This window comes from Giraffa tippelskirchi, chromosome X (assembly GCF_054371585.1).
Source record: "Giraffa tippelskirchi isolate mGirTip1 chromosome X, T2T-mGirTip1v1.2.pri, whole genome shotgun sequence".
Lineage (NCBI taxonomy): Eukaryota > Metazoa > Chordata > Mammalia > Artiodactyla > Giraffidae > Giraffa > Giraffa tippelskirchi.
Window position 1 is genome coordinate 14,249,803 of NC_137289.1, and position 24,494 is coordinate 14,274,296.

The window sequence follows — 24,494 nt, forward strand, 5'->3', positions numbered from 1 at the left end:
GTGGATTGCCATTTCCTTCTCCAGGAGATCTTCCTGACCCAGGGATTGAACCCCGGGTCTCCCACATTGTAGGCAGACACTTTACCATCTGAGCCCCCAGGGAAGTGCACCTGACCTAGACTAAGTCATATAATCTTGTGGTTCAGTTTCCTCATCTATAAAATGGGAAAACTAATAGCTGCCTACTTCATCAGGTTGTTTTCAGAAGTAAATGGGTTAATACATATGAAATGCTCTGAAAGATACCTGGCACGTGGTAAATCCTGAATAGTTATTAACCATTAACAATAGCAACAATGATCTTGATTCTCATCTCCAGTGGTCAGCCTGCAGTGTCAGTGTTCATTTACTGTGCTCACTAAACCAAAGCCTCTTTTGGAGATTGGGCAGATTCTTTTTAGCTTCTGAGCCTGACATAGTAGGTTGTTGTTGTTGTTCAGTCGCTCAGTTGTGTCTACCTCTTTGCAACCCCATGGACTGTAGCACACCAGGCTTCCCTATTCTTCACTATCTCCTGGAGTTTGTACAAACTCATGTCCATTGAGTCGATGATGCCATCCAACCATCTCATCCTCTGTCACCCCCTTCTCCTGCCATCAATATTTCCCAGCATCAGTCTTTTCCAATGAGTCAGCTCCTCACGTCAAGTGGCCCAAGTATTGGAGCTTCAGCTTCATCATCAGTCCTTGCAAAATATTTGTAGAATGAATGAGTTAGTGAGTGAAAGAATACCTTTATGCTTCTCAGACCTACCCTTTCCCCCCTTACATTTCCTTTGAAACTGTTCTCTTTCTCTCTGCCATGACCCACATGGATTTTGCAGCTGAACTCACCATGTTGTTTACAATAAAAGTTTGGGATACTTGGTCTAAAAACAGGACAATCTGGTTAAATCCAGGCTATACTGCTATCATAGTCTCATATTTTGACTCCCCCACCCCCGCCCCCCGCACCTCCACTTAACTGTGAAGCAAAGGATTACATCTGCTTGCCAGCACTGAAGATAGAGTCTGGGGCATAGTAGGCACTTGATTGATGATGTATGAATTGAACAAAGAGTCTTCGCAGCTCCAAGAGATGAGTTCATACCTTTATCCCAGATGGAAATAAAGAGCTTTTCACACCAGTGATGGTTTCAGGGTTATTAGGAGCTATGGGATCTGCATCTGACATGTTTTGAAGTAACACATTTCAAACCTCAATTTAGGTGCAGTATGTATGAGAGGGAAGAGCTTGTAGCAAGCCATTTAAAAGACTTCTGTTTCTTAAAATTGGCTACTGATGCTTTTCTTCACTGGTGATTCTTCCCTCCTATCACGTATAGCATATAAATTGATTTAATTTTTCTTTCCTGGTCTATCCCAAGTCTTCAAATGGCACATTAGATTGAAAATAACTCAGTGCTTTGCAGTTATTGGACAAGGAAAGCTGGCTTCAGTGCTGCAGTTTAACTCTCACTGCGTCACTCCACCTGGAGCAGCATGGAAGTACCTTCTCTAATTATAGTCATTAAAAGTCTAATGAACTTTTCTGTTTTAAAAAGCCTTTTACATTTTCTTCTGTTAAGAAATTTCTTTTCATTTGTTCCATAGATGCTGTTGATAATTGCCATTTGTATATTCTTCTGGCTTCATACAGTTGGTTTCTTTTTTCATGTAATTAGACACATGGTTATATGTAAGTTGTGTAGGTAAAAAGAGGTCATTCTTTATACAGTCTCCTAAAGATGTTCTCCTTTTTACTGTTCTTCCTGTGAGAATTTACTGTGTCTTCCTTCTGATAACACAGTAAGGCTGTAATGTTTGTCTGGTTATAGGAATATTTAGCTCTTTCTTGTTTGAATTTCTTGTACCATATGGGTAAATCCAGTCCTGGTAGAAAACTCCTTTTTTAAACACACAAAAAAAGAATCTTTTGTATTGTAAAAAATAATATATGTACACTTAAAGAAACCATTTTGTCTTAACTGACTTCACACATTATAATTGCTTCTTTTAAAAATGTACTTCTCAGAAGGTTTCAGTTCCTAAAATCAAAGTTTAAAACTGCTCATATCAATAACTACTAGTGGGTACCACGTTTCTTTTGGGGGTAATGAAAATGTTCTAAAACTAGATTGTGGTGGTGTTTGCATAGCATCATGAACATAGTAAAAACTATTGTTAAATGAGTGAAATCTATGGCATGTAGATTATATAGAAATAAAGCCTAGCAGGCTCCTCCGTCCATGGGATTTTCCAGGCAAGAGTACTGGAGTAGGGTGCCATTGCCTTCTCCTTTAAGAAAAAGAAAGGTGCTCATATCACCGTTAAGAAGCTCTACCGCTTACTAGCTAGCTGTGTGGCCTTGACTAAGTTGCTCTCCTTTCTGTGCCTTGGCTTCCTCATCTGTACAAAGTGGTAATAACAGTACCTTTCTAATGAGCTGGTTGTGAGCAGAAAATGGATAAATATATGTAAAGAACTTAAAATTGTTCTTTGGAACCCGAGCCCTCAGTGTTATCATGTGTAGAGCGCAGAAGAGAAGTCTGGGGCTAGAGATATATACTTTTTGGGTGTCATCATATAGATGGTAATTAAAGCCATGCCTGTGGATTAGGTTACCCAGGGAGAGCAAGCCATGAGGAGTGGTGAAATACAGAGAGCTGAGGGCTGAATATAGGGAAATAGGACAAGCAGATTTGGCAAAGGAAACTCCAAAGGATTATCCGGAGACATAAGAGGAGGTGTGATGTCATGGAAGTGGAGAAGATGGTTCTTAGTGTTAGTACTAGAGAGAGGTTAAGTTAGAAACTGTCCATTTGATCTGGCAGGTTAGACCTGTGGGAGTAGGGGCAGGAACCAGCCTACAGAGAAAGGGCTGGAAGAGTAAAGAGGAGGTGAGGAAAGAGACATACTGACTGTATTCTTCTGAGGTGGCGACTCATTTTTCAGCAACTAATTATTGAGCTCCTACTATGTGCCATTCCCTGCTCTAGGTTAGTGGTGTACCAGGGAACAAAACAACAACAACAACAAAAACCCAAATCCTTGCCCTAAAAGAACTTTACTTTATACTGGGCTTTATTTTATACTGGGAAGGAGAGAGAGAAGGCTGGAAGAGGATCCATTGTCAAGAAAAGTATGTTTAAGAAAATAAGGACTTAAACTAAACATTAAAGCTAAAAAACCAGGGGAAGATAGAGAGTGGAAATAAAATGGTTCATAGTATAAGGGAGATGGAGTAATTATTGGTGCAAAAAGATGGGCAGATAGAGATCAGGAGCATAGGTGAACGCTCTTTGTCAGTCAGGAACAGGAAAAGAAACCCACTCTTCTGAAACTGGAGGGCGATACCTGATGCTCACACACAATAGGGAAGTATGAAGAAATGCCCAGCAGATGTAGGAACAAGGTCTCCCACGTAGAGGAGTGTGGTATGGGACTTGAGAGTCATGAAGCTTTCAAATAGGCACTTAGGATAAGTGGAGAGTACAATCAGTGAGAACAAGTAGGACATTCATGGAGTGGCACTGAAGATTTTGTAATGGCATGAACTTCACATTAGTGTGATTTTAACAAAACTGTTCTTAGCTTTGTTCATGCAGGAATGAAGACAGTGATCTCTGAGACTGGTCCCGGAATTAGGACTTAATGTAGGTCTATTGTGGAAAGCCTAGTTGGGAAGAAGTTGAGGGAGCTGGTGAGAAATAGATTCCATGAGTGAACACTTTATAGGAAAAGCGAAGGTAAGGAATGTGAGAAACTGAAGGTGGAATCAAGAGACCAGAGGTTTTAAAGAGCTATTGTGGTGGGAGTGAAAGAGCTAGAAGACTAAGAGAGAGAGTGCTTTTTTTCTTTGAGGTGTCAGAGATGAAACAGTAGATGATATTAATAAATCCCAGTCTGTCAGCCTAGAGCAGTTGGCTAAAGTAGAGCAAAGGTGAAGATCCTTAGAGCAAAAGAGTTCTGAGACTTGACAGTGTAGGTAGGTTTCTGGATGAGTTGTCTGTATGGATGATGGTATTTCCAAGTGCAATGGTAAGAGGAAACATAGGGCATAGGACTTAACGCTAAATTTCAAAGTCTGCTGTTGATGTCAGTAAGTGACCAGAGAGCTATTTGGTAGAGATGATGAAGGTTAGTAATGGTCACTTGAGGTAACAATGTCCAAAAATTATGAAACAGGAGTATGGAGTTGGTTTTCACACAGACATTAAAATTTCACAGAATGATGGTAGGAGATGGGATGGAAAGGCCTCCAGTGACACAAATGAGTAAGGGGAAATGTCCAGGAGACATGCTGTCCATGAGGAGGAGGGGGTAAAAGCTTGTATCTCTAGATCATATGACCCCAAAAGGAGGACACGCTTTTCGGGAGATTGGATTCATGGACTGCACAAGCAGTGGAGGGGCAAGAGGAGACTGACCCCTCACCTCTCTGGGGAAGAATCATCAGACGAAAGCTAAGGCTTAGGGCTTCTCTGGTGGCTCAGCTGGTAAAGAATCCACCTGCAATGCGGAAGAGCTGGGTTTGATCCCTGGGTTGGGAAGATTCCCTGGAGAAGGGAAGGGCTACCCACTCCAGTATTCTGGCCTGGAGAATTCCAAGGACTGTATAGTCCATGGGGTCGCAAAGAGTTGGACATGACTGAGCAACTTTCACTTTCAAGGCTTAGGGAAGGCAAGTATATGTAGGGAACATTTTTTGATATTAAGAATGTGGAGAGTTTGGTTAACGAGGATGGCAGATTCTGCAGTGCAGAGTTTAACCATTGAGTTAGGAGCAAGAGAGGGAAGGGGGACTGATATCGTGAATGTGGGGTGATGAAACAAGCACAGAGCAGTGTGAGGATCAGGATGAGGTGAGGAAGTTGGATGAGAGTCATGGGTTGAAGTGATTAGTTTTGGGGTCCCCTTACCTTTTTTGTGTAAAAATCTGCTGGAAATGCCATGTGAGTAGTTCAGGGTGTCACAGATATACCTGGAAATTGCTCCCACCAATTCTTTCCCTCTGCAGATGCTGTCTGAGTCTGAACCTGACTAGAGTTCTAGGTTATGTGCTTCCCACGCCAGACTACAAAGTTTATTTTAACTAATGTGACTCAACATTGTGCAAAATAGAAGCTATAACAACGAGCATGTTGTTTTAGAAGTACAGCCTAAATCCTTAGTTATAATATACTTATCTGGTTTTTTCTATTTTGAGTCTTTTTCAGCAATATCGAGGTATAATTAACATACAACATTGTGTTAAGTTTAAAGTGTACAGCATAATGATTTGACATATGTATGCATTGAGAATGGAGAAGGAGATGGCAACCAACTCCAGTATTCTTCCCTGGAAAATTCCATGCACAGAAGAGCCTGGCAGGCTGCAGTCCATGGGGTCGCAAAGAATCAGACACAACTGAGCGCACACACGTGCATGCATGCATACATTGAGAAATGATTATCACATTAAAGTTCCTTAACACATCAGTCAGCTCACATAGTTACTCTTTAAAATTTTTTAAATGTTTATTCCCAGGAGTGAATAAAGGAATTTCTTCACTGTATTTTATGATCACCATCAGAGCCCAATTTCTACTTTCACAATAGCAACTGGGTGGTTGGGTGTTTATTCACCTAAATAAATATATCTAGTTATTTATTTATAATGAAAAAGGGTGGCAAAAATTAAATCTTAGGAGTGACATGGTGGATTGCATTATGCCACAGACAGTTGCTCAACCCAACCTTACTTAAACACTTACAAAGCCAGTTTTGATTAGCTCTTTAATCTTGATAATCAGACTCCAGTCTACTAAGCCCAGTCCAGAGGTGATTATTACTGAGGTTTATAGTCACTGACACCACAAAATCTTACAATTTGGCTGTTAGGAATTTTTTTTTTTTTGCAGGGGTCGGGAGTTGGGTGAGTGGATTATTTAAGAAGGAAATCAAGTGTTTATTATATTGGAAGCAAATTTGTTGTTGTTCAGTTGCTCAGTCATGTCTGACTCTCTGTGACCCCATGGACTGTAGGCCGCCAGGCTCTTTTGTCCATGGGGATTCTCCAGGCAAGAATACTGGAGTGGGTTGCCATGCCCTCCTTCAGGGAATCTTCCTGACCCAGGGAATGATCCATGTCTCCTGCATTGGCAGGCAGATTCTTTAACACTGAGCCACCTGGGAGGCCACGAATGGACATTAGTAAAATGGAAACCCTTAGCAAATCTTACTCTAGTTTGTTATATACCAGTTAATAGCTAGAGGTTATCTGTGTTTTTTGCAAGAGTTACTATTTCTTAAGGTCAATCAATGTGTGGCCCTTTCCTATAAACCTTTAAGTATAAATGTGTAGGCAAACTTTCTTTTGGAGGATCGCATTAAAATCGAAAGATTCATCATGAAATTTACATGATGGAGATTGTCAGAGAACAGTCTTAGCCAACTCCATAGTGGTCAACTTTTGCTGAGGGAGTTTCTTTCTTAAACTTTAATTATTCCTAAAACAAATCCATTCAAACATATAAAAAACAAATGGGACAATATTTGGCAAGCATAAGCATGATTGATTTGTGGTAGAAGGTAGAGACCAGCTATCTCCAGATCTAAACCTGCTACCCTCTTTGTCCAGAGCTGCTTATCCCCTTTAGTTAGGGAGCTGCCTGCCTGTGTGTACGCTTACCCCTCCCTCCGGGTTCCAGCCTCTTCAGCATTGCACGTGTGGCAGAGCTGAACTGGTGTCTTCTCCTAGTTGCGTCCATGTGGTTTCACATGGTAGCTATTTGTGCTTCCGACCTAGTGCCTAACCCAGAGCCTCCACTTGCTGATACTCCCCAAATTCCAACCCTGAAGTTGAGTCAGGCCCATTTAATCCCTTTGAGAACCCATCTGAAGTTGACTTTAGATTCTTTTTTGCAAGTATTTTGAATGAAGTATGTTGAAGTCCTGAGTAAAGTCACAGTAAGCTATTCTGTCTTATGCTCGTGTGCTGATTAGATAGTATCTGGTCAGTGCTGTGTGCTTAGTCACTCAGTCATGTCCAACTGTTTGTGACTCCATGGACTGCAGCCCTCCAGGCTCCTCTGTCCATGGGGATTCTCCAGGCAAGAATACTGGAGTGGGTTGCCATACCCTCCTCCAAGAATCTTCCCAACCCAGGGATCAAACCCAGGTTTCCCGTATTGCAGGTAGATTCTTTACCAACTGAGCCACCAGGGAAGCCCTGGTCAGTAGTCAATAGGAAATCTGGGCAGTAGTTCATTTAAAGAAATGCTCATGATCATTAGGGTTTTGCGAGCATGCTTCCTTTCTCTCTTTTTTAGTTTCATGGAGATTGTATCTTTCTGTTTTTATTCTAGTTAAGAAAATGTTCACATAGATTTTATTTGTGGCACTGTGTTTTAAGGGTAATAACCCTACAGATGTATTTCAATTATTTGTATTAAGGTTGCATTTTTTTTTACACATTTTAAAAAAATCTGGGTTGGAAGCAACTAGATAGTGGCAGCAAAGAAATTAGCTATTTCACTGTGCTATATAAAAGCAACTGACATTTTTTCAGCACTTACTGTATGAAGGCAATGTCTCACAACTGCCTTCTGAGTCATTGATATTATCCTCATTTATACAGATAGGGAAACAGACACAATATGGTTAAGGAAATTGGCCAAGATCTCTTAGGTGTAGTAAGTGGCAGAACCAGGATTTAAACCCAGACATCTGGCTCCAGAACCGACGTATTCAGCTGGTACGCTTCTCTTCCTCACCATATCTTGTATGACCCCTTTGAAACAACCTGGTAATTGCCAGGCTGTCTGAAAGAAGGCCATTAGAATAGCAAATGGAAGAATGCCTCTTGATTTTTGAGTATTAAAAATATACCCATTAGAAGATATTTACAAGACAGTTAAACTGTGAGATACTAGCCTTGATCAAAGTATTCTCATCTCAGGTCATCACTTAATGATCCTTGGTGATCTCAAATGGCTGTAGACAGTACTCTGATTTTGGAGCCATGCTGGTTTAATCAAGTGAGTGTGCCATATCTGTTTGTCCATACACCTTCTGCCACTCCATCCATTTGTCCTTCCATCCATCCATCTACAGAATTCTTCATCTTCTTATGACATACACTTGCATGAGTGTGTGCATGCTCAGTCGTATCCAACTCTTTGCGACTCCAGACACACACTTAGGTGTTGCTTATCTTCATTGAGGAAGCAAGTCCCAAATGTATACTAAGTGAATGAGGCACAGAGCTCCAAGAATCACTGGCTAATCACCTTGAGGGGAAAGTAAATTAATTTGTAAAGGTTTGTAAATTTTATGTATCTACAGCTCTTCTTATGTTAGAGGATCTTGTAGATCACTAGTTGAACCTTCAGTTGACTTTCAAGGAGATTCATGTAGATAATTCCAGTCCAGGAGAACAGCAATTGGAAATGAACTAGGATACTTAGAAAATGAGGAGGGAGACCAGTTTGCTGAGAGCAGAGCCTTCTGGTGGAGGACTGCTAGTGGAAAATGCAGTTCAAATGGGTAGACTAGGTCAGGTTACGATAGAGAAGCCTTGAAATCAAGCACAGCATAAAACTGAAAAGAAAGTAAGTTTTCTTGTCATTATATCCATATTCTAGCTTTCGAACATGCCACATGTGACTTACCCAGTAGATTTTTAAATGATTTGGATCATATTCTGGATTAGAAAGAGGCCAGAATCACCCAAGACTTGGATGTGCATTAATCTGAAACTCTATCTAGAATAACTGTGCCCGAGCAACTACTTGATGTTAGTAGGGATTAATCATAAGTCTTGAACTGGCATTTTGAACTTTTAAACATTTAGCAGTATGGGTGAAAACTGCTTGGAGTGGGGTATTTCAGTTTTGTGTTGATTTCCCAATAGTGCTCTATAAGACTGGAAGTTATGATCCAAGAAATAGTAGTGCTGATTAATGCTGTTGTTTTACTCATTTGTTAGTAAATGCTTTGTGCAAGCATCGTTACTAATTGTTATGTCAAATGTGTGTACAAATAATGTCTGCTAATCATTGAGATGTTATTTTAAAAACGCAATTTATTTCCACTTCCAGAAAGCACAGGGATAATGTTATATTGTTTAAATGTCCTTTGACAGCTTTAGCAGAGTGTTTTTTGGCCACACTGCATGGCTTGCGGGATCTTAGTTCCCCAACCAGGGATTGAACCCCAGCCGCAGCAGTGAAAGCGCTGAGTCCTAACCACTGGACTGCCAGGGAATTCCCTAGCACAGTCTTTTTTGTGTGGAACTTTCTATAGGTCAGTGATATTGCTCCTCTCTCCTTGCAGAGAAATCCGTGCTACAAAAAATACCTTGCCCCAGCTTATGATTATTAAATGAGATACACTTAAAAGAGAACAGTGTGTGATTGGATGATTTGAATTGTTTGAATCATTTGAATAGATGATTTGCCCTGGTCCTAGCCTCCTTCCATAGTGCACACTAGCTAGGTGATAGCCTTTCCTGAAAACCTTGTCAACTTGTCCTTGTACGCTGTGGCAGGTTGTATTCATGGAAGTCAAAGTAATGTAAATCTAATTATATTGAGGATTATATTCCTGGACTGATGCTTGACTTTTTTATTTAATAGAAATGACCATAACCACCATTTTTAATCAACTATTTAATCAACTGGAAATGATTAATCTGAATGCTGCTCAGAATAAAATGGTCTGAAGTATATGTAAATCAATTAAGAAGGCATCACAATAGCCAGTCGTATTAAATTATGTTTAACGAGTTAAAGTGGCAGTGGACTATACAAAGTTCTTATTGTCACAATAACTGTCTTGTTTTTATTGAAACTAAGCAGAAGATTAAAAAATGCACTTTATGCAAAGTCAAGCAATTCATAAAAGATTTCTTTGGGTAACTGTTGACGGAAATGTTTGAGTAGAGTTTGGGGGAGTCTTGCAGTTAATAACTTTTTGAAAAGTTGAATTGAGATTTTGTTTCTTGCTTTGCTTATTGTAAATTCCCTGTAGCAGACACAGATTTTGGAGAACGGGTCATTGGTCTCTCTTGATTTAAGTTGCCATCAGGGAAGGCTTTAGTGAGGAAGTGACAGTTGAGAGATCTGAAAGGTGATTACCAGAAGATAAACTGGAGAAGGAGGAATATTCTAGTGGAGGGAAGCTATAGAGTAGAAGCCCCGGGGCAAGAAGGTGCCTGGAGCTCACAAGGGATGGAAAGAAGACCAGAGTGAATAGAGAGGAGAGACTTCGGGAGAGATTGGAAAAGTGGGAGGAAGAGACCTGAATCTGTGCAAGACCTTGCAGGTCAGAAGAAGGATTTTAGTTTTCAGTTCTAATGTCAGTGGGAGACGTATTAAAGCAGGGATTAGAGAAGCAATATGATCAGGTTTGTGTTGTATGTGGTTGTTGTGTGGTCATGGCTGGGTCAGCCCTCAGAATACTCTGGAGTCATCGTTCTTGGCACTTAGCTGATTTGATAAGTATTTGATCAGTGTCTTGTCTCCTACTACACTCTAAGCTCCACAAAGGCAAGGACTGTTTCTGTTTATTCATCACCCTGTCTCCAGTGTCTTGCACACAGTAAGGACTTAATAAATACTAGTTGAATGGATGCATCAACCATATCAAGCCTTGTGACCTACTTTAAGGCAAGTGTGTTAACTTTTTTTTTTGAAGTGAAGTTTACATAGCATGAAATTAACCATGTTAAAGTGAATCAATCAGTGGAATTTAGTACATTCACAAATTGTGAAACTGTCAGCTCTTGTCATGGTCCATGACATTTTCATCACTCCAAGGGAAGCTCTATACCCATTAAGTAGTAACTCCCTGTCTCCACTTCCTCCCCAGCTTCTGGGAACCACCGTCTCCTTTCTATCGTAATAGATTTACCTATTCTGAATATTTAATATAAATGAAATTCTACAATATGTGACCTTTTGTATCTAGCTTCTCATTTAACAGAATGTTTTGTTTGAGGTTCTCCCATGTTGTAGCATGTATCAGTACTTCACTCTTTTTATGGCTGAATAATATTCCACAGCATTCCATTTTGTTTACCCATTTATCAGTTGTTGGACATTTGGGTTGTTTCTTCCTTTTGGCTATGTAAATAATGCTGCTCTGAATATTAATACACAAGTTTTTGTTTGAACTCCAGTTTCCAGTTCTTTTGGATGTATGCTGACTCATATGGTAATTACTTGCTTAGTTTTCTGATAAACCACCAAAATGTTTCCTACCAAGGCTGAGCTATTTTACATTCCTACCACTATGGAGATTCCATTTTCTTTACATCCTCAGCACTTTTTATTTTCCATATCTGTTTTAAATTCTAGCCATCCAAGAAGGACTTTATGTTTAAAATGGCATGAATGAACTGCCCCTATTTGCAGTGAATATCTCATTCTTTGATACTTCATCACTTTGTTACTCAACATTATGAAAAATTGTAGTGAGGCTCAAAGGTACACTGGACTGAATTGGATTCTAAATCCATAAAATCTATGTCCAGTGTTACTCTGGTACATTGCCTTCTAAGAAAGTTTTGTAAGTATTAGGAGAATCCCACCTTTTCCTCTTACCTCTGTTTTTAAGATAGAAGATGAAGTCTGAAGGACTAATCTGACATTTAAACAAATGTCTTCCTTCTAAATATACACGTTGCTTAAAGCTCTTCTTTGGAGGTGTCTTAAGATCAAGAGTAGTATGGGAGCTTCCCAGGTGGCACAGTAGTAAAGAATCTGCCTGCCAAGGCAGGAAACGCATGGGATGCAGATTCGATCCCTGAATTGGGAAGATCCCCTGGAGAAGGATATGACAACCCATTCCAGTATTCTTGCCTGGAGAATCCCATGGACAGAGGAGCCTGGTGGGCTACAGTCCATGGGGTCGCAAAGGGTCAGACATAACTGAAGTGACTTTGCACACTGAGAATGATGAGGAAGCCGCATGCTATCTTATAGCAGAATGCTCTCATCACAGCTAATTTTCTTTTGGCTTGATACATTAGTACTTGTACCCTCTTACTTTTCATTTTCCTTTGTTGCTCATTTTTTTTTAAGCTTAGCTCTTCTTCCCAGGGAGTAGATGTACCTGCTTGCTTTTGGTCTGGGACAAAACTGTAGCTAATGGCTCAAAACAGAATAGGGATGTAAGCAGAATATGTTGGAATACTCAGATTGTTCCTACCCATCCATAGTCATCAGTCCACCATAAATTGGTTCTCATTAATAATGCTTAAAAATGCAAATGCACTTTAATTGCCAGCCTTTGAGGGCCTCCTCCATTCTTCCAGGTTCTGCCATTTTTGTAGTCTTAACTAATGCTGTAATTATTTTCTGATTGTCAACATTTAGAAAGTTTTATATCATATCTGAGTTCACAGAGTAAGAATGAACTCAAATATATTAGCACATTTGTATACACACATGCTTTTAATGAAAACGTGAATTAGAGTGAAATTCATCGCAATCAGGAGAATGGAGTCTTTGCGGACATTTAATTATCCAGTACTGGTTATGACTAATCTGCTTGTGTTCCACTGACTCAATCGCTTAGTGCTGTGACTGCTGTGCTGCTTCATGATTTAGCTGAAAGCATTTTTCCTGTTCAAAGCTTGCCAGGTAATTTTAATGTTGGCTGTAAATTCTTATAATTGTTCTAGATACCCCCTATGTGTGTTTTGGAAATATCCCATTGCTATTTTCAATCATACATTTGAATAGAATTTCAAACTATTATTTGTCCTATTTGGTAAAAAATCAAGAAAAAAACTGGTTTAGAGGTGGTATGACCTTTGGTGTGAGTAGTGTTTGTTTTTGAGAAGTCATACATTTAGAATGTGTCTGGTTTAATACAAATTCTTTCCAGTGGTTTTAAATCTGTGTACATGTGTTTCATTTTATAGCAATATAATTTTGTACAGTAAAACTTGTAATTCTAAGTGGTTCATTATTTTTTAAATTGCACTTATCGCAGTTAATCCTAATCTATTTTAACATGAAGTGGTTTGTACCTTGGGTGCTGGGACATAAATTTCATTCTATTTTATCAGAGGAGAGTGATTCTCTTGGTTAACAGGTACATTTGAGAAGGCATTCATTTTTTCACATCTCAATGTTACCATTAAATAAATTGGCACCATGGTGCTTTAAACGGGCATCCTTAGAGCGCCAAAGAGCCAATGTACCTTCTAGTGTACTGAAATTAGCACCCTGAAGCTTTTCCCTGATGTTTGTAATTTTTCATAATGTTCCTTTTATTTCTCCTTTCTTGTCTACTTTGAAGCCTACAAATAAATTTCATCCTGAATACATTATCTTCTCATGTATATTGGCTTATATATTATTATTTATCCTCTAACAGGTCATCTCTTCCCCCTCCCTTCAACAGTTGGTTTTTTTGTTTGTTTGTTTTTGGATTTTTGGTCCAGGCTGAAACAAGTGGTGAATAATACAGCAACCAAAACCACATTTCAAATTTTATTTCTAGAAAGGTCTGACTTCCAATTCCCCTGTAGCCTTTCAGATCAGATTATTTAGTCAAGCTCTCCCCAAGTTACCACTAAAGAAATCTATTCCAGGACTTCCCCTGAGACACAAACACATCAGTCTGTTCAGTTCAGTTCAGTCACTCAGTCATGTCCGACTCTTTGCGACCCCATGAATTGCAGCACGCCAGGCCTCCCTGTCCATCACCAACTCCCGGAGTCCACCCAAACCCGTGTCCATCGAGTTGGTGATGCCATCCAACCATCTCATCCTCTGTCATCCCCTTCTCCTCCTGCCCCCAATCCTTCCCAGCATCAGGGTCTTTTCCAGTGAGTCAACAGAAGGCAATTAGAACCAAGATCTCCTGGTTTCTTGCTTCTCATAATTAAGCCTTAGAAGCAAAAGCACACACCTGGGATCATGGGTGAAATTGTCACATATCTCGCCTTATACCTTTGGATACTTTGCCAGTATAGCTGATCCTGATGAGGTAACAAATACACTAGAGTAGCATTGCTCAAACCATGTTTTACAGAATCCAGTGTCATTGGATGTTCCTTGGGGGATGGGGGTAGAGTTCTAAGGGAAGTGCTGACTGACACAAAGATAGAGGCTTCTTTACTGTAAGACTTTTTAAAGCGTTTATTGTCTGAATATTTGTTGTGAAGAGCCAGGAGGAGGGGGTTACAGGAGTAACTTTCCACTTTATGTAAGGAACTTCATTCTTATTCCATGTAATGCAGTTTGTGAAACATTGAATGGAGTTTTCTAATATTCCTGTTAATCCATCTTTGTGTGGCATTCCTACTTGGCAGTACTAAAAGGCCAAATATTAAAATTTTGCAAACCAATGTTACTACACACAATAACTAATAGATATTGTATATGTTCTTCTTTCTGTGCTTCAGTATTCTGAAGGTTGTACATTATACTTCAAACGTATTGCTGATTTTTAATGTCTCCTTTAAACATGTTTTAGAAATAATTACAAATAGATCACCTGTTATGTTTATAGCAGCACCCAGTGTTTATACTGTACACCAGTTACTAATCCAAAACCTTGGAAGAGAAGTGAGATTTAGAGACAATGTAAATAATTTCAGTGTGTGTGTGTTCCAGTGTCTGGGTACATGTGTGCATGGGTGAGGTGTGTGCTCAGTTGCATCAGACTCTTTGTGACCCCATGGACTGTAGCCTGCCAGGCTCCTCTGTCCACGGAATTTTCCGGGTAAGAATACTCGAGCGGCTTTGCCATTTCCTTCCGGGGGAATCTTCCCAACCCAGGGGTCGAACCTACATCTCCTGCATTGTCAAGTGGATGCTTTACCACTGAGCCACCTAGGAAGCCAAATAATTCTAGTACAGTTCCCAAATGACCATGAGCTTTGCCAACAAACAGAAAAATGAGTTCTTAATTGTACTCCCATGGTGTCAGATCATCTGTTTCAAAGAACTAATGGTCTGTGTTGTGGGCAGCAGCCTCAGGGGACTTTTTGACTGGCCCTCCGATGCTTCTAGATACAACATCTGTCAGCCTCCCTGGCCAACTCTGGTCCTCTTCGTGAATGGTGTTTTCAATACCAAGAGCTTGTTCTTGGTCATAGGCCATAACTCAACCTGCCTCCTTGAATAACAGTAGCATCAGAACTGGGTATGCCTTTTCTGTAGAGCCAGAAATTTCCTTGCTTTAAATAAAATACGTACACTTGAATTATGTGAGGCCATTGCCTGGTTCTGTGCTAGCAGTTCCTAGAGTTTTAATATTCACATAATTGGATAATATCAGCAAGCACCATTCTTTTTTCACCTGGATAGCCTTTCAAGTCCTTTAAAGTGATCTCTGGGTGTTTTGTTAATGCTACTATAGGCAGTCATTTAAGTTTCGTTACTTTTTTTTTTTTTTTAACTGTTAAAGAAATTGAGGCTTGGTTTTTCCCAGGTCTCACATTGAAGAAAATACAGATATCAATAATATTTCTTGGAGTCATGTCTTTACTGCTTCTCCTGTCCCCTCCTAAAAGCCTTCACCTCTAGGGAGGATGCCTTTCTCAAGAACAGATTTTTCTTTAGGACATTGTAATTTGAGCCAAGAAGTGGGCCACGATGTCCTTGAATGGAAGGGTAGAAAATGGTCACTGAAGAAGTGGCGACCTTGTGAAGGCCTCTCCCCCTTTGTTTTCTTTGGTTATTCAACTCGAGCAATGCTCCACAATGGAAACTCGTTTTTTACCTACCTCTTTTGTTGGAGATTTTTTTTTTTAAAGCTATAGGCTGGATGTGCTATTTAAGCTAATTATAACTTGGACATTTTTTTTCTAGCTAGTTTGCTTTGTGTGTGATATTTAACAATGCCCCGGGGTTGGGGAGAGGAATATACTCGTTGGTTTCACTGGACATGCTCCAGCATATATTTGAGCTGCTAGACCTTTCTAGGAAACTTATCACTTTTATAATAACAATCTGTTACTAAAATGGAAGATAAAACTCTGTTCAGGACATCAGACACCTCTTTTACAATATGTTTTTTGTTCTAGCCAAAGTTATCTCTTCTTACACTATAATAATTCTTCTCTGGTGACCTAGAAAGATTTTTGGCTGAGAATTTGTCTTTTGTAGTGATAAAGGCATTTTTCACCCTAATAGCCAGTGGTTCTTTCCCTTGCCATTGTTACATATTACTGTTTGCTTCTGAGATAAAATTTTCCTCTGAGATGTCTAAAAAGTGGAGAAAGGAATTCCCTGATGGTCCAGTGGTTAAGACTCCATGTTTCCACTGCAGGGGACACAGGTTTCATCCCTGGGCGGGGAACTAAGATCCTGCATGCTGCAGGGCCAAAGGGAAAATAATTAAATGCAAAGTAGAAAATCTTCCAGCTCAAAGGAATTTTGCCACAAAAACCATCTGCTTGAGTATTATATATATTTTGGTACGCATTTTTTGACGCTTCAGTGTACACTGTGACCAATACTCTCTTACAGTTGGGGGACTTCTTGTATCACAGTGAATACCTAGGTTATATCTCTTCCTTTTATACTATATACCTGCTTAGAACTAAAAGTTCAGTTGAATTTTCCTCAAAAGTTTGATTTTTAGCCTCACTTCTTACATTGGTCCATTTATTGCAGGCATGGGTTAGAAAAGAACTAATTTACAAGATGAGGAGAAAATGCTGTGTAGTGTAACATACTAATATTTTAAAGTAATGATGCTTTAAAATCAAAAATTACAAAGGCAAATCAAGACTTCAGAGAAAAGTAACAAAAAAGATGTCAAATGACCTGATAATGGAGGCCAGGCCACCAGAACACCCCTTCAAAGTCTTACAGGAACAAGCCAAGTCTTCTAGTACTTCCCTCGGACTCACACAAACTTGCCAGCCCCAATTGGCCGTCTTCCCAAATTCTGGGAAACTTTACAAGAATCACAGGGGTTGGTACAAGTAGTGTGATAATCTGCTGCGTTCTCTCTGTGACTTAGCTGCCATTGTGTTAGCAAATTTCTGGGTGTCGGTATGCAGAGGGTCCCACCTTCCTCTCCTGCCTCTGAGGTTTGTGATCTGTATTTTATTCTGTTCTCTTTCAGCCGGGTTGGGCTTTGAGGTCCTGGGGCCTTCTTTAGACTTGCTTTCTATTTGCCTGTGTATTTTTATCCATTTCCTGAGGGTGATGGTAAATGTGTGGCTGGCATGTCAGTCAGCCTTACTGTTTCTCCAATCCTTAGAAGTTGTGTACCTCCCTGTTGATTATTAACATCTGGGTTAAGTGTTGGGACTGCATGGTGGTGTGTAGATATGTGTAGTGAAAGTGAAAAGTCACTTCTGAGGCCTTGTAGATGTGTCCAGTTCATCTCGAGTTAAGTTTGCCTTAGGAGAGATGCTGTTACCAAAAAAAGTGGAGTTCCTGAGCCCCAGCTTGAATTTTGTCTCAGGTTATGTTCTATAAATGGAAGAATCTCTGAATTATTTTTTAAAAAATTCCTGTTAGACTCTTGAATCACTAAAGGCTTATAGCACTTTTGATCTGTCAGCTCTAATAGCTACCCTGTGAGAAACTTGCTGCATTTCTTCTTCAGAGCCCCGTTTCTGTAGCCCTGAGGTCCTTGGGTTGAGGGCATGGTGTGGAGAAGGATCACAGAGGGAACACTTAGAATCGATTGTTCCTGGTGAAATTAAACTGCTCAGTGGATCACATTTAGATAGTGAAATCTTTACCCTGAGCTTCCAAACATGGCATTGTTCTTACCCAAGTCCTCACGGTCACTGCTTTTTCCTAAGCTTTGTACTTGCTGATTGAAGTGTTTTTCTGGTGCTTAATATCCTTTTCCTATAGGAGTTTCTGTTCAATTAAATGTGCTGCCATCGGGTAATGCCTGCCTAGAGATTACCTGTGTGCCTAGGGATGTACTTTGGATATTCAGTTGTGTTTTGATCAGGTGTTTGAGAATATTGATTAATATAACCATAATTAAGCTTTAAAGGCAAGAAGACAAAATGCCCTGGCTCAATCTTGCCTCACTTCCTCTAGCAAAGGAGAGACAGCTTCATCACTTAAGAAGATGCAGGAAAAGCACAATCGGAAAAGTGCAATTTTTAAGACTCGTTTTAGAGTTATGACTGTAAATTAGGCATGAAGGCTATTCTTGGCTTGTTTTAATGGGATGGGCTTAGAAGCCTCAGCAATTTGACCACTGAATTCATTGTAGCAGTGTTAACCAGGAAGCTTAATACACCGAAAATGTTGCCTGGCACTGGAGTGCTTCTAACCTTGCACAGAACTTCCACCCTTAGTGGGCTTCCCTCATAGCTCAGTTGGTTAAAAAAAAAAAAAATCCGCCTGCAATGCAGGAGACCTCTGTTCAATTCCTGGGTTGGGAAGATCCCCTGGAGAAGGGATAGGCTACCCACTCCAGTATTCTGGGCTTCCGTTGTGGCTCAGCTGGTAAAGAATCAGTCTGCAATGTAGGAGACTTGGATTCGATTCCTGGGTTGGGAAGATCCCCTGGAGAAGGGAAAGGCCACCCACATCCAATATTCTGGCCTGGAGAATTCCATGGACTGTTCAGTCCATAGGGTCACAAAGGGTCAGACACACTGAGCGATTTTCACTTTCACTTTTCCAACTTTAGTATAGAAATGCTGAAATTTTCATGAAATGCTCTATCTTTTATGAATTTGTTTGGCCTTTTAAAGACTGATTATACCATTCAAAAACACTAGTGCTTCAGAGGAAAAAAAATAGCTTTGGGGCTGGAATGTGGAGAATAGTTTTAAATCATTGCCAAGTGTTCAGATTATTAATAAGGATTTTTTGTTCAGTTTTGAGCAAATATAGTCCTTCAGTGTCTGCAGGGGATTGATTTCAGGACCCTCAGAGGCTTGAGTCCTGTAAAATGGCATAGTATTTGCATGTAAGCTACATACGTCTCCCATATAATTTAAATCATCTCTAGATTATTTACAATACCTAGTACAGTGTAAATGCTATGTAAGTAGTTTTTAGGTGTGTGACAAATTCCAGTTTTGCTTTTGGGAATTTCGGGATCTCCCCCCACCCATGAAATATTTTCAGTCTGAAGTTGCTGGAATCCACAGGTGTGGAACCCACTGATAAGGAGAGCTGTCCTCTTACTTGCTTTAGTAACTCACAGAGAGCAGTTTGATGATCAATAAAAGTAATGCTGTGATTGTTGGAGATTACATTATTGATTATTTGCTGATAACCCGAGTAGCTTTGCATGTTTTCAGGGCCTGTAATTTTCATTATCAAAGATCTGAATGATTGATGGGTAGTAGATACATGCAAAATGAGTATTGACAAAGAATCTCATTTTGTGAGCAGCTTAAAATGTTTGGAAGGGTTACTACTTGATGGTTATTTGTATTTTTTGTCCTTTGAAAAGCTAATTATTTAAATTATTTTGATTGCTTTAGAAGTGTAGCATTATGCTTTTTGTACTAAAAACTTGTAGGGTGTTCATTAAGGTCAATCATTAATTCAAAGAGTGAGGTTCTGTAGCAATAATTCTCAGTCCTGACTGCAAATTAGAACTGTAACCTGTGGAGCTTCTAGAAAAATTAAATAAAAAAGACCCAGCCATTGGTAATATGTTTAAAGCCAATGTGTGGCCAGATTTAAGAACCACTGATCTATGGCTAAAGGATAAATTCAAGTCTGCCAATATGTAGAATGGATGGAGAGGTGAGCTGTGTTTCAGAAACTGTGCTAGCTTTCATGATGACAGTCTTGTGTTGAGGTCTCTGTTTTCCCTCAGTTCTTATTGAGTCAATCAAGAAACAAATAATGCTTCCAGCAGCTTTATCTATTTTATTTTTTGCTCTGCATGGACTTTTCTCTAGTTGAGGTGCGTGGGGTTCTCATTGCAGTGGCTTCTCTTGTTGCGGAGCACAGGCTCTAGGGTTAGAGTTAAGTAGTTGAGATGTGCGGAGAAGGCAATGGCACCCCACCCACTCCACTACTCTTGCCTGGAAAATCCCATGGACGGAGGAGTCTGGTAGGCTACAGTCCATGAGGTCGCTAAGAGTCGGACACAACTGAGCATCCTTGCTTTCACTTTTCAGTTTCATGCACTGGAGAAGGAAATGGCAACCCACTCCAGTGTTCTTGCCTGGAGAATCCCAGGGATGGGGCAGCCTGGAGGGCTGCCGTCTATGGGGTCGCACAGAGTCGGACACGACTGAAGCGACTTAGCAGCAGCAGCAGCAGTTGAGATGTGTGGCCTCAGTAGTTACGGCACATGGGCCTGGTTGCTGTGCAGAATGTGGGATTTTCATGGACCAGGGATCAAACCTGTGTGCCCTGCATTGGCAGGCAATTTCTCAACCACTGGACCATCAGGGAAGCCCTACTCTGATGTTTATTGAGAGACTATATCTTGAATAAATTTTTGGAGTTTTTTTTATTTTTTGTTTTTTTTAAAAAACAGGATTCAGTTTATAATTCAGGAGTACAAAAGGGTGATTTTTATGAATAAGAAAATTAAATTGACTTCTGTGTTAATTCATACACTATAAATATACTTTTAAATATTTTCTACCCTTTTAATTGTAGTGTGTATGATATGTCATTAAAATAGAATTGGTGCCAACTCATTTCAATTTTAATAAATGCCATTCCTAAGGACATTTGCATGGGAAGCACTTCAACACAGGATGGACTCCTAATGAATTAAAATTTTATTACGAAGTGGCAGGAATCATACACTCCCACTCTAGACTACATTGTGTGCCATCCAAACAGGATTTTTTTTTTTATAATTCCTACTTAGAGTTTCTCTCCCTTGGCTAAGGCACCTACATTATTCAAAATCACAGGAGCTAAAACCACTGTTTTAATAATACATTGGCAGAAGTGGAAAATTACAATGAATTTACACATACAGTCAGCTTTGCCATTTTTATGTGAACCAAACAACATTACAGAGTTGAAACAAATTCTACCAGAAATTGCAGGTTCATCAGATTTTTAGGTTGACGAACATGGAAAAGTCATCTATTTCACCCTACCCCAGCCCCAGTCCTCAGGCAGCTCCAAACTTCAACCTGCCTGACCTGAGGAGACTTTGCCCTTTTTTGAAAAATCCTCAGGAGTGTACATTCTACAACTTCTCTCTGGCTCCTATTTCCTCATCTAACAATGTTTGTTGTCTGAATCTCCCATCCCCTCTCTCCCTCCCCAAACCTGCACAGCAATTTCAATCCATTTTCTCCTATTTAATGGAGATAGAGGTCACTTGAAAGAAATCAGAGATAAAGTATGGGGAAAGCTCTTAGTAAAACTATAAATGCTATACAAATGCAAAATTCATAAAAATATCACGTGCCTGAAAAATTGCTTTATGCTTGTACCTTCCTTTTGTTCTTTGGAAAGTTATCTGCCAGAGAAGGTTTTAAGTTAATCTGTGGCCACTGTTAACTAAGGAGAACAGTCTGTACTGGCAGTGCAGGAGACATCCTGCTTCACTGGTCTTTCCTCTTGCCCCTTTTCATTTGTTGAATGATCTGAGAACTGGCATGAAAGGTGGTTCTTGCTTATTTACTCTATAGCCACTTCTTCTGTGAAAAACTAAATAGCCATGTGACTATTAAATGAAAGAATTTAAATTGTAGTGTGTGTATGGACTTGACAATTTCTGGTCTGTTGTAGAGACTACAGTGGGACTGTAACTTGCAACAGAAAGCTAGGGGAGGGGAACAGGGTAAACTATACTTTTAAGAAGGTGTATTTACTTTTTGCAAAATGGATATTATGGGAAATGTAGTGCTCTGTTCAGACCCTGTGTATTTGCAAACAAAGTCAGTCCCTAAATCAAAATGTATATAGTTACCATTCTGGTAAAGGTATTGTTTACTGGTTTCCAGGAACTATTTGAAAATTTACGTGTTAATCACTGACCCTTAGCATGCGAAGGACCTTGTACAGTCAGTTGTTCCAATGCTCTGTCTTGGGGCAGGCCGGTGAATAACAATTATCGAGCATTGATGAGTTTGTGACTTTTTCCAGATTGCCGTAGATTGAATTCCCACAATCTCCCTTAGCCCATACCAGAGTGTATTTCCAGTAGTTATCACTTATATACAGCCTAAATCTCTCCGACTTCAATTTATCTCCGTTACTTTTCCAGTGATTCCCTATCGATTTTGGAGGCCATACCCCACTAGATAATTACCTAATAAGCTTCAAATGAAGGTGGTGAAGCAAGAGATCTTACCATATTTTAGGGTAATTTTTTTTTCAGTCTGAAAAATTATTTTCCTTATATCTGTTTGAGGTACAGAAATTCAGACTGGAATACACCAAAACATAGACATTTGGAGAACTTCGCAACCTCCAAGTAGTCTTGCTTAAAATGATTATTTCAGGGGTAGAGAGTTATATCTTTGACCTTTAAATAGATCATTGAACAGAAATCTCTGTGGCTACATACTCTAAAACATTTTAGGTTGTGAAATTATGCTCTTTTTTAAAAAAATAAGGAAATATATACGTGGATATTGGTTTCTATCATACTTCCTTTGACTTAAATAAATGGTTGTCTCAAACATGTAAAAACAGTGTCATCAAAAGAGACTATTCCATTTAGTAAGATGGTAACGACAATCCTATATGCAGGGCAGCAAAACAGACACAGATGTAAAGAACAGACTTGCGGACTCTGGGAGAAGGCGAGGGTGGGATGATTTGAGAGAATAGCATTGAAACATGTACGTTACTATATGTAAAATAGATGACCAGTACAAATTCAATACATGAAGCAGGGCACCCAAACCCAGTACTCTGGGACAACCCAGAGGGATAGGGTGGGGAGGGAAGAGGAAGGGGGTTCAGGATAGGGGGGACACATGTGCATCTGTGCCTGATTCATGTTGGTTGAGGTATGGCAAAAGCCATCACGATATTGTAAAGTAGTTATCCTCCAATTAAATAGATTAATTAAGAAACTTAAAAAAGAGACTATTCCAGATTTATATAAGAAAATACATTATCCTGATTTAAGATGAGAAAACAGAGTGAAGCCTCAGTGGAATAAAACTGTGAGGTAAAAATGGACCTGAATCTTGTAGCTTCTAGATTCAACAAATCTACCTTTTAAAATTACAGAATGGGCATTAGAGTTATATTGTGTGAAATGGGACGTTTTGACAATAAGTTCTGAGAGATCACAAAAGAATATCTTTCCTTGGAAAGCCAAAGAATTGCAACTTTTCTTTCTAGAAATAGTTGGTCACTCCATTAATAGAGGCAGCCATTCTATATTCCTGTGTATTTATAAGCAATTATTTTCAGTTTATAAGAATTTTACATTCTGCTTTCTGCTGTCTGATAATGAAATTTACAAGGTTGTCTTCAACACTTCTTGTGTAATAAATTAAATATTCCCAATCTGACCTTTTCTAAATTAGTGTGTTGCTGTGACAGTGATGGTTGAGATCCTGTGGATGAAAGAAAATGCGTAGCAGTAAAAATAACTGTTCCTCTAGGATACTTCAATTTAAACATTTCAAATCGCAATGTTGGCCTCAGAGCAGTTGACCTAAACAAAACTTTTACTAACAGTGGAGTTTGAATTTCCTAACAAGGTTTCTACTCTCCCTACTATTCTCTCTCTAGACAATAGCCAAACATACTCAATAGCCAAACATACTTAGACACTTAGACAAGAATTCTGTGCTTGGTAGAAGCATGGAGAAATGTGATGAAAAACTGATCTGTTTTCCTCTTTCTCTTGGTCAGTGTGCTGGAGAAGAGAAGCGAGTTGGTACACGCACAGTATTTGTTGGCAATCATCCAGTTTCAGAAACTGAAGCATACATGGCACAAAAATTTTGTGATAATAGAATAGTCTCATCTAAGGTGAGTTGTTTTTTTTTTTAACTCAATAGATGTTTATATAGTGAGCCAAATAATAGTTATATTTATTTATGCTGTAAGCTGAGACATTTATATATGCATTCCTGAATGCACATTTGTACCAATCGTAGACCAACTGTAGTAGTTACTCCACCAAAAGGCAGTTTCTTTGAAAGCGTCACTTCGTCTTGTTATAGCTGAAAGAGTGTTTCCTTGCCCTCCATTATGATTCACCATGCCTGTTGATTATAGGTATGACTTTAAGCCTTAAAGTGTGCTAAAAATGGAATTATTTACTTGCCTAAAGCTTCCTGAATTGCCCTTATGTGGATGGACTGGGTTGTAAATAATTTACATTCTTCCAGAGGGTGTTATCTTGGAGTGACATTTGTATCTCTTTCTGTTCCATTGTAGAGCTTCTCAAGTACACTCCCGGGTCCTAAAGGGTACATTCTGTTCTGTGCACTGCTTGAACAGTTAAGGGTTCAATCACTATAGCTGTGTTACCATTTGAATAATCATCTTACTTTATTTAGCATTGTGTAATGCTGGAAGAATGGCCTAAAGACCTGTTTAAATCCTGGTCTGATCATTGACTAGCTGTGGGCAAATTAATCTCTCAGTCTGAATGTCCTCATTAGTGAAATGGAGC

At 39.5% G+C, this 24,494-nt stretch overlaps 1 protein-coding gene across 25 annotated transcripts in view; it reads left to right on the plus strand.

Annotated features, from left to right (window-relative positions):
- Positions 1–24,494, plus strand: part of ATP11C (ATPase phospholipid transporting 11C (ATP11C blood group)) — a 179,652-nt gene that overhangs the window by 57,681 nt on the left and 97,477 nt on the right. For 20 of the 25 annotated variants that reach the window (XR_014075704.1, XR_014075705.1, XM_081565092.1 and 17 more), the window contains one exon: positions 23,726–23,845. Coding sequence is in view for 23 of the 25 variants with exons in the window: in XM_081565092.1 (XP_081421218.1) it covers positions 23,726–23,845 (120 nt within the window). In the remaining 2 variants the exon portion in view is untranslated. Of the gene's footprint in view, positions 1–16,817; positions 17,023–23,725; positions 23,846–24,494 lie in introns of those variants that run through there. The other 5 variants (XM_081565098.1, XM_081565080.1, XM_081565091.1 and 2 more) reach the window with 2 other exon arrangements.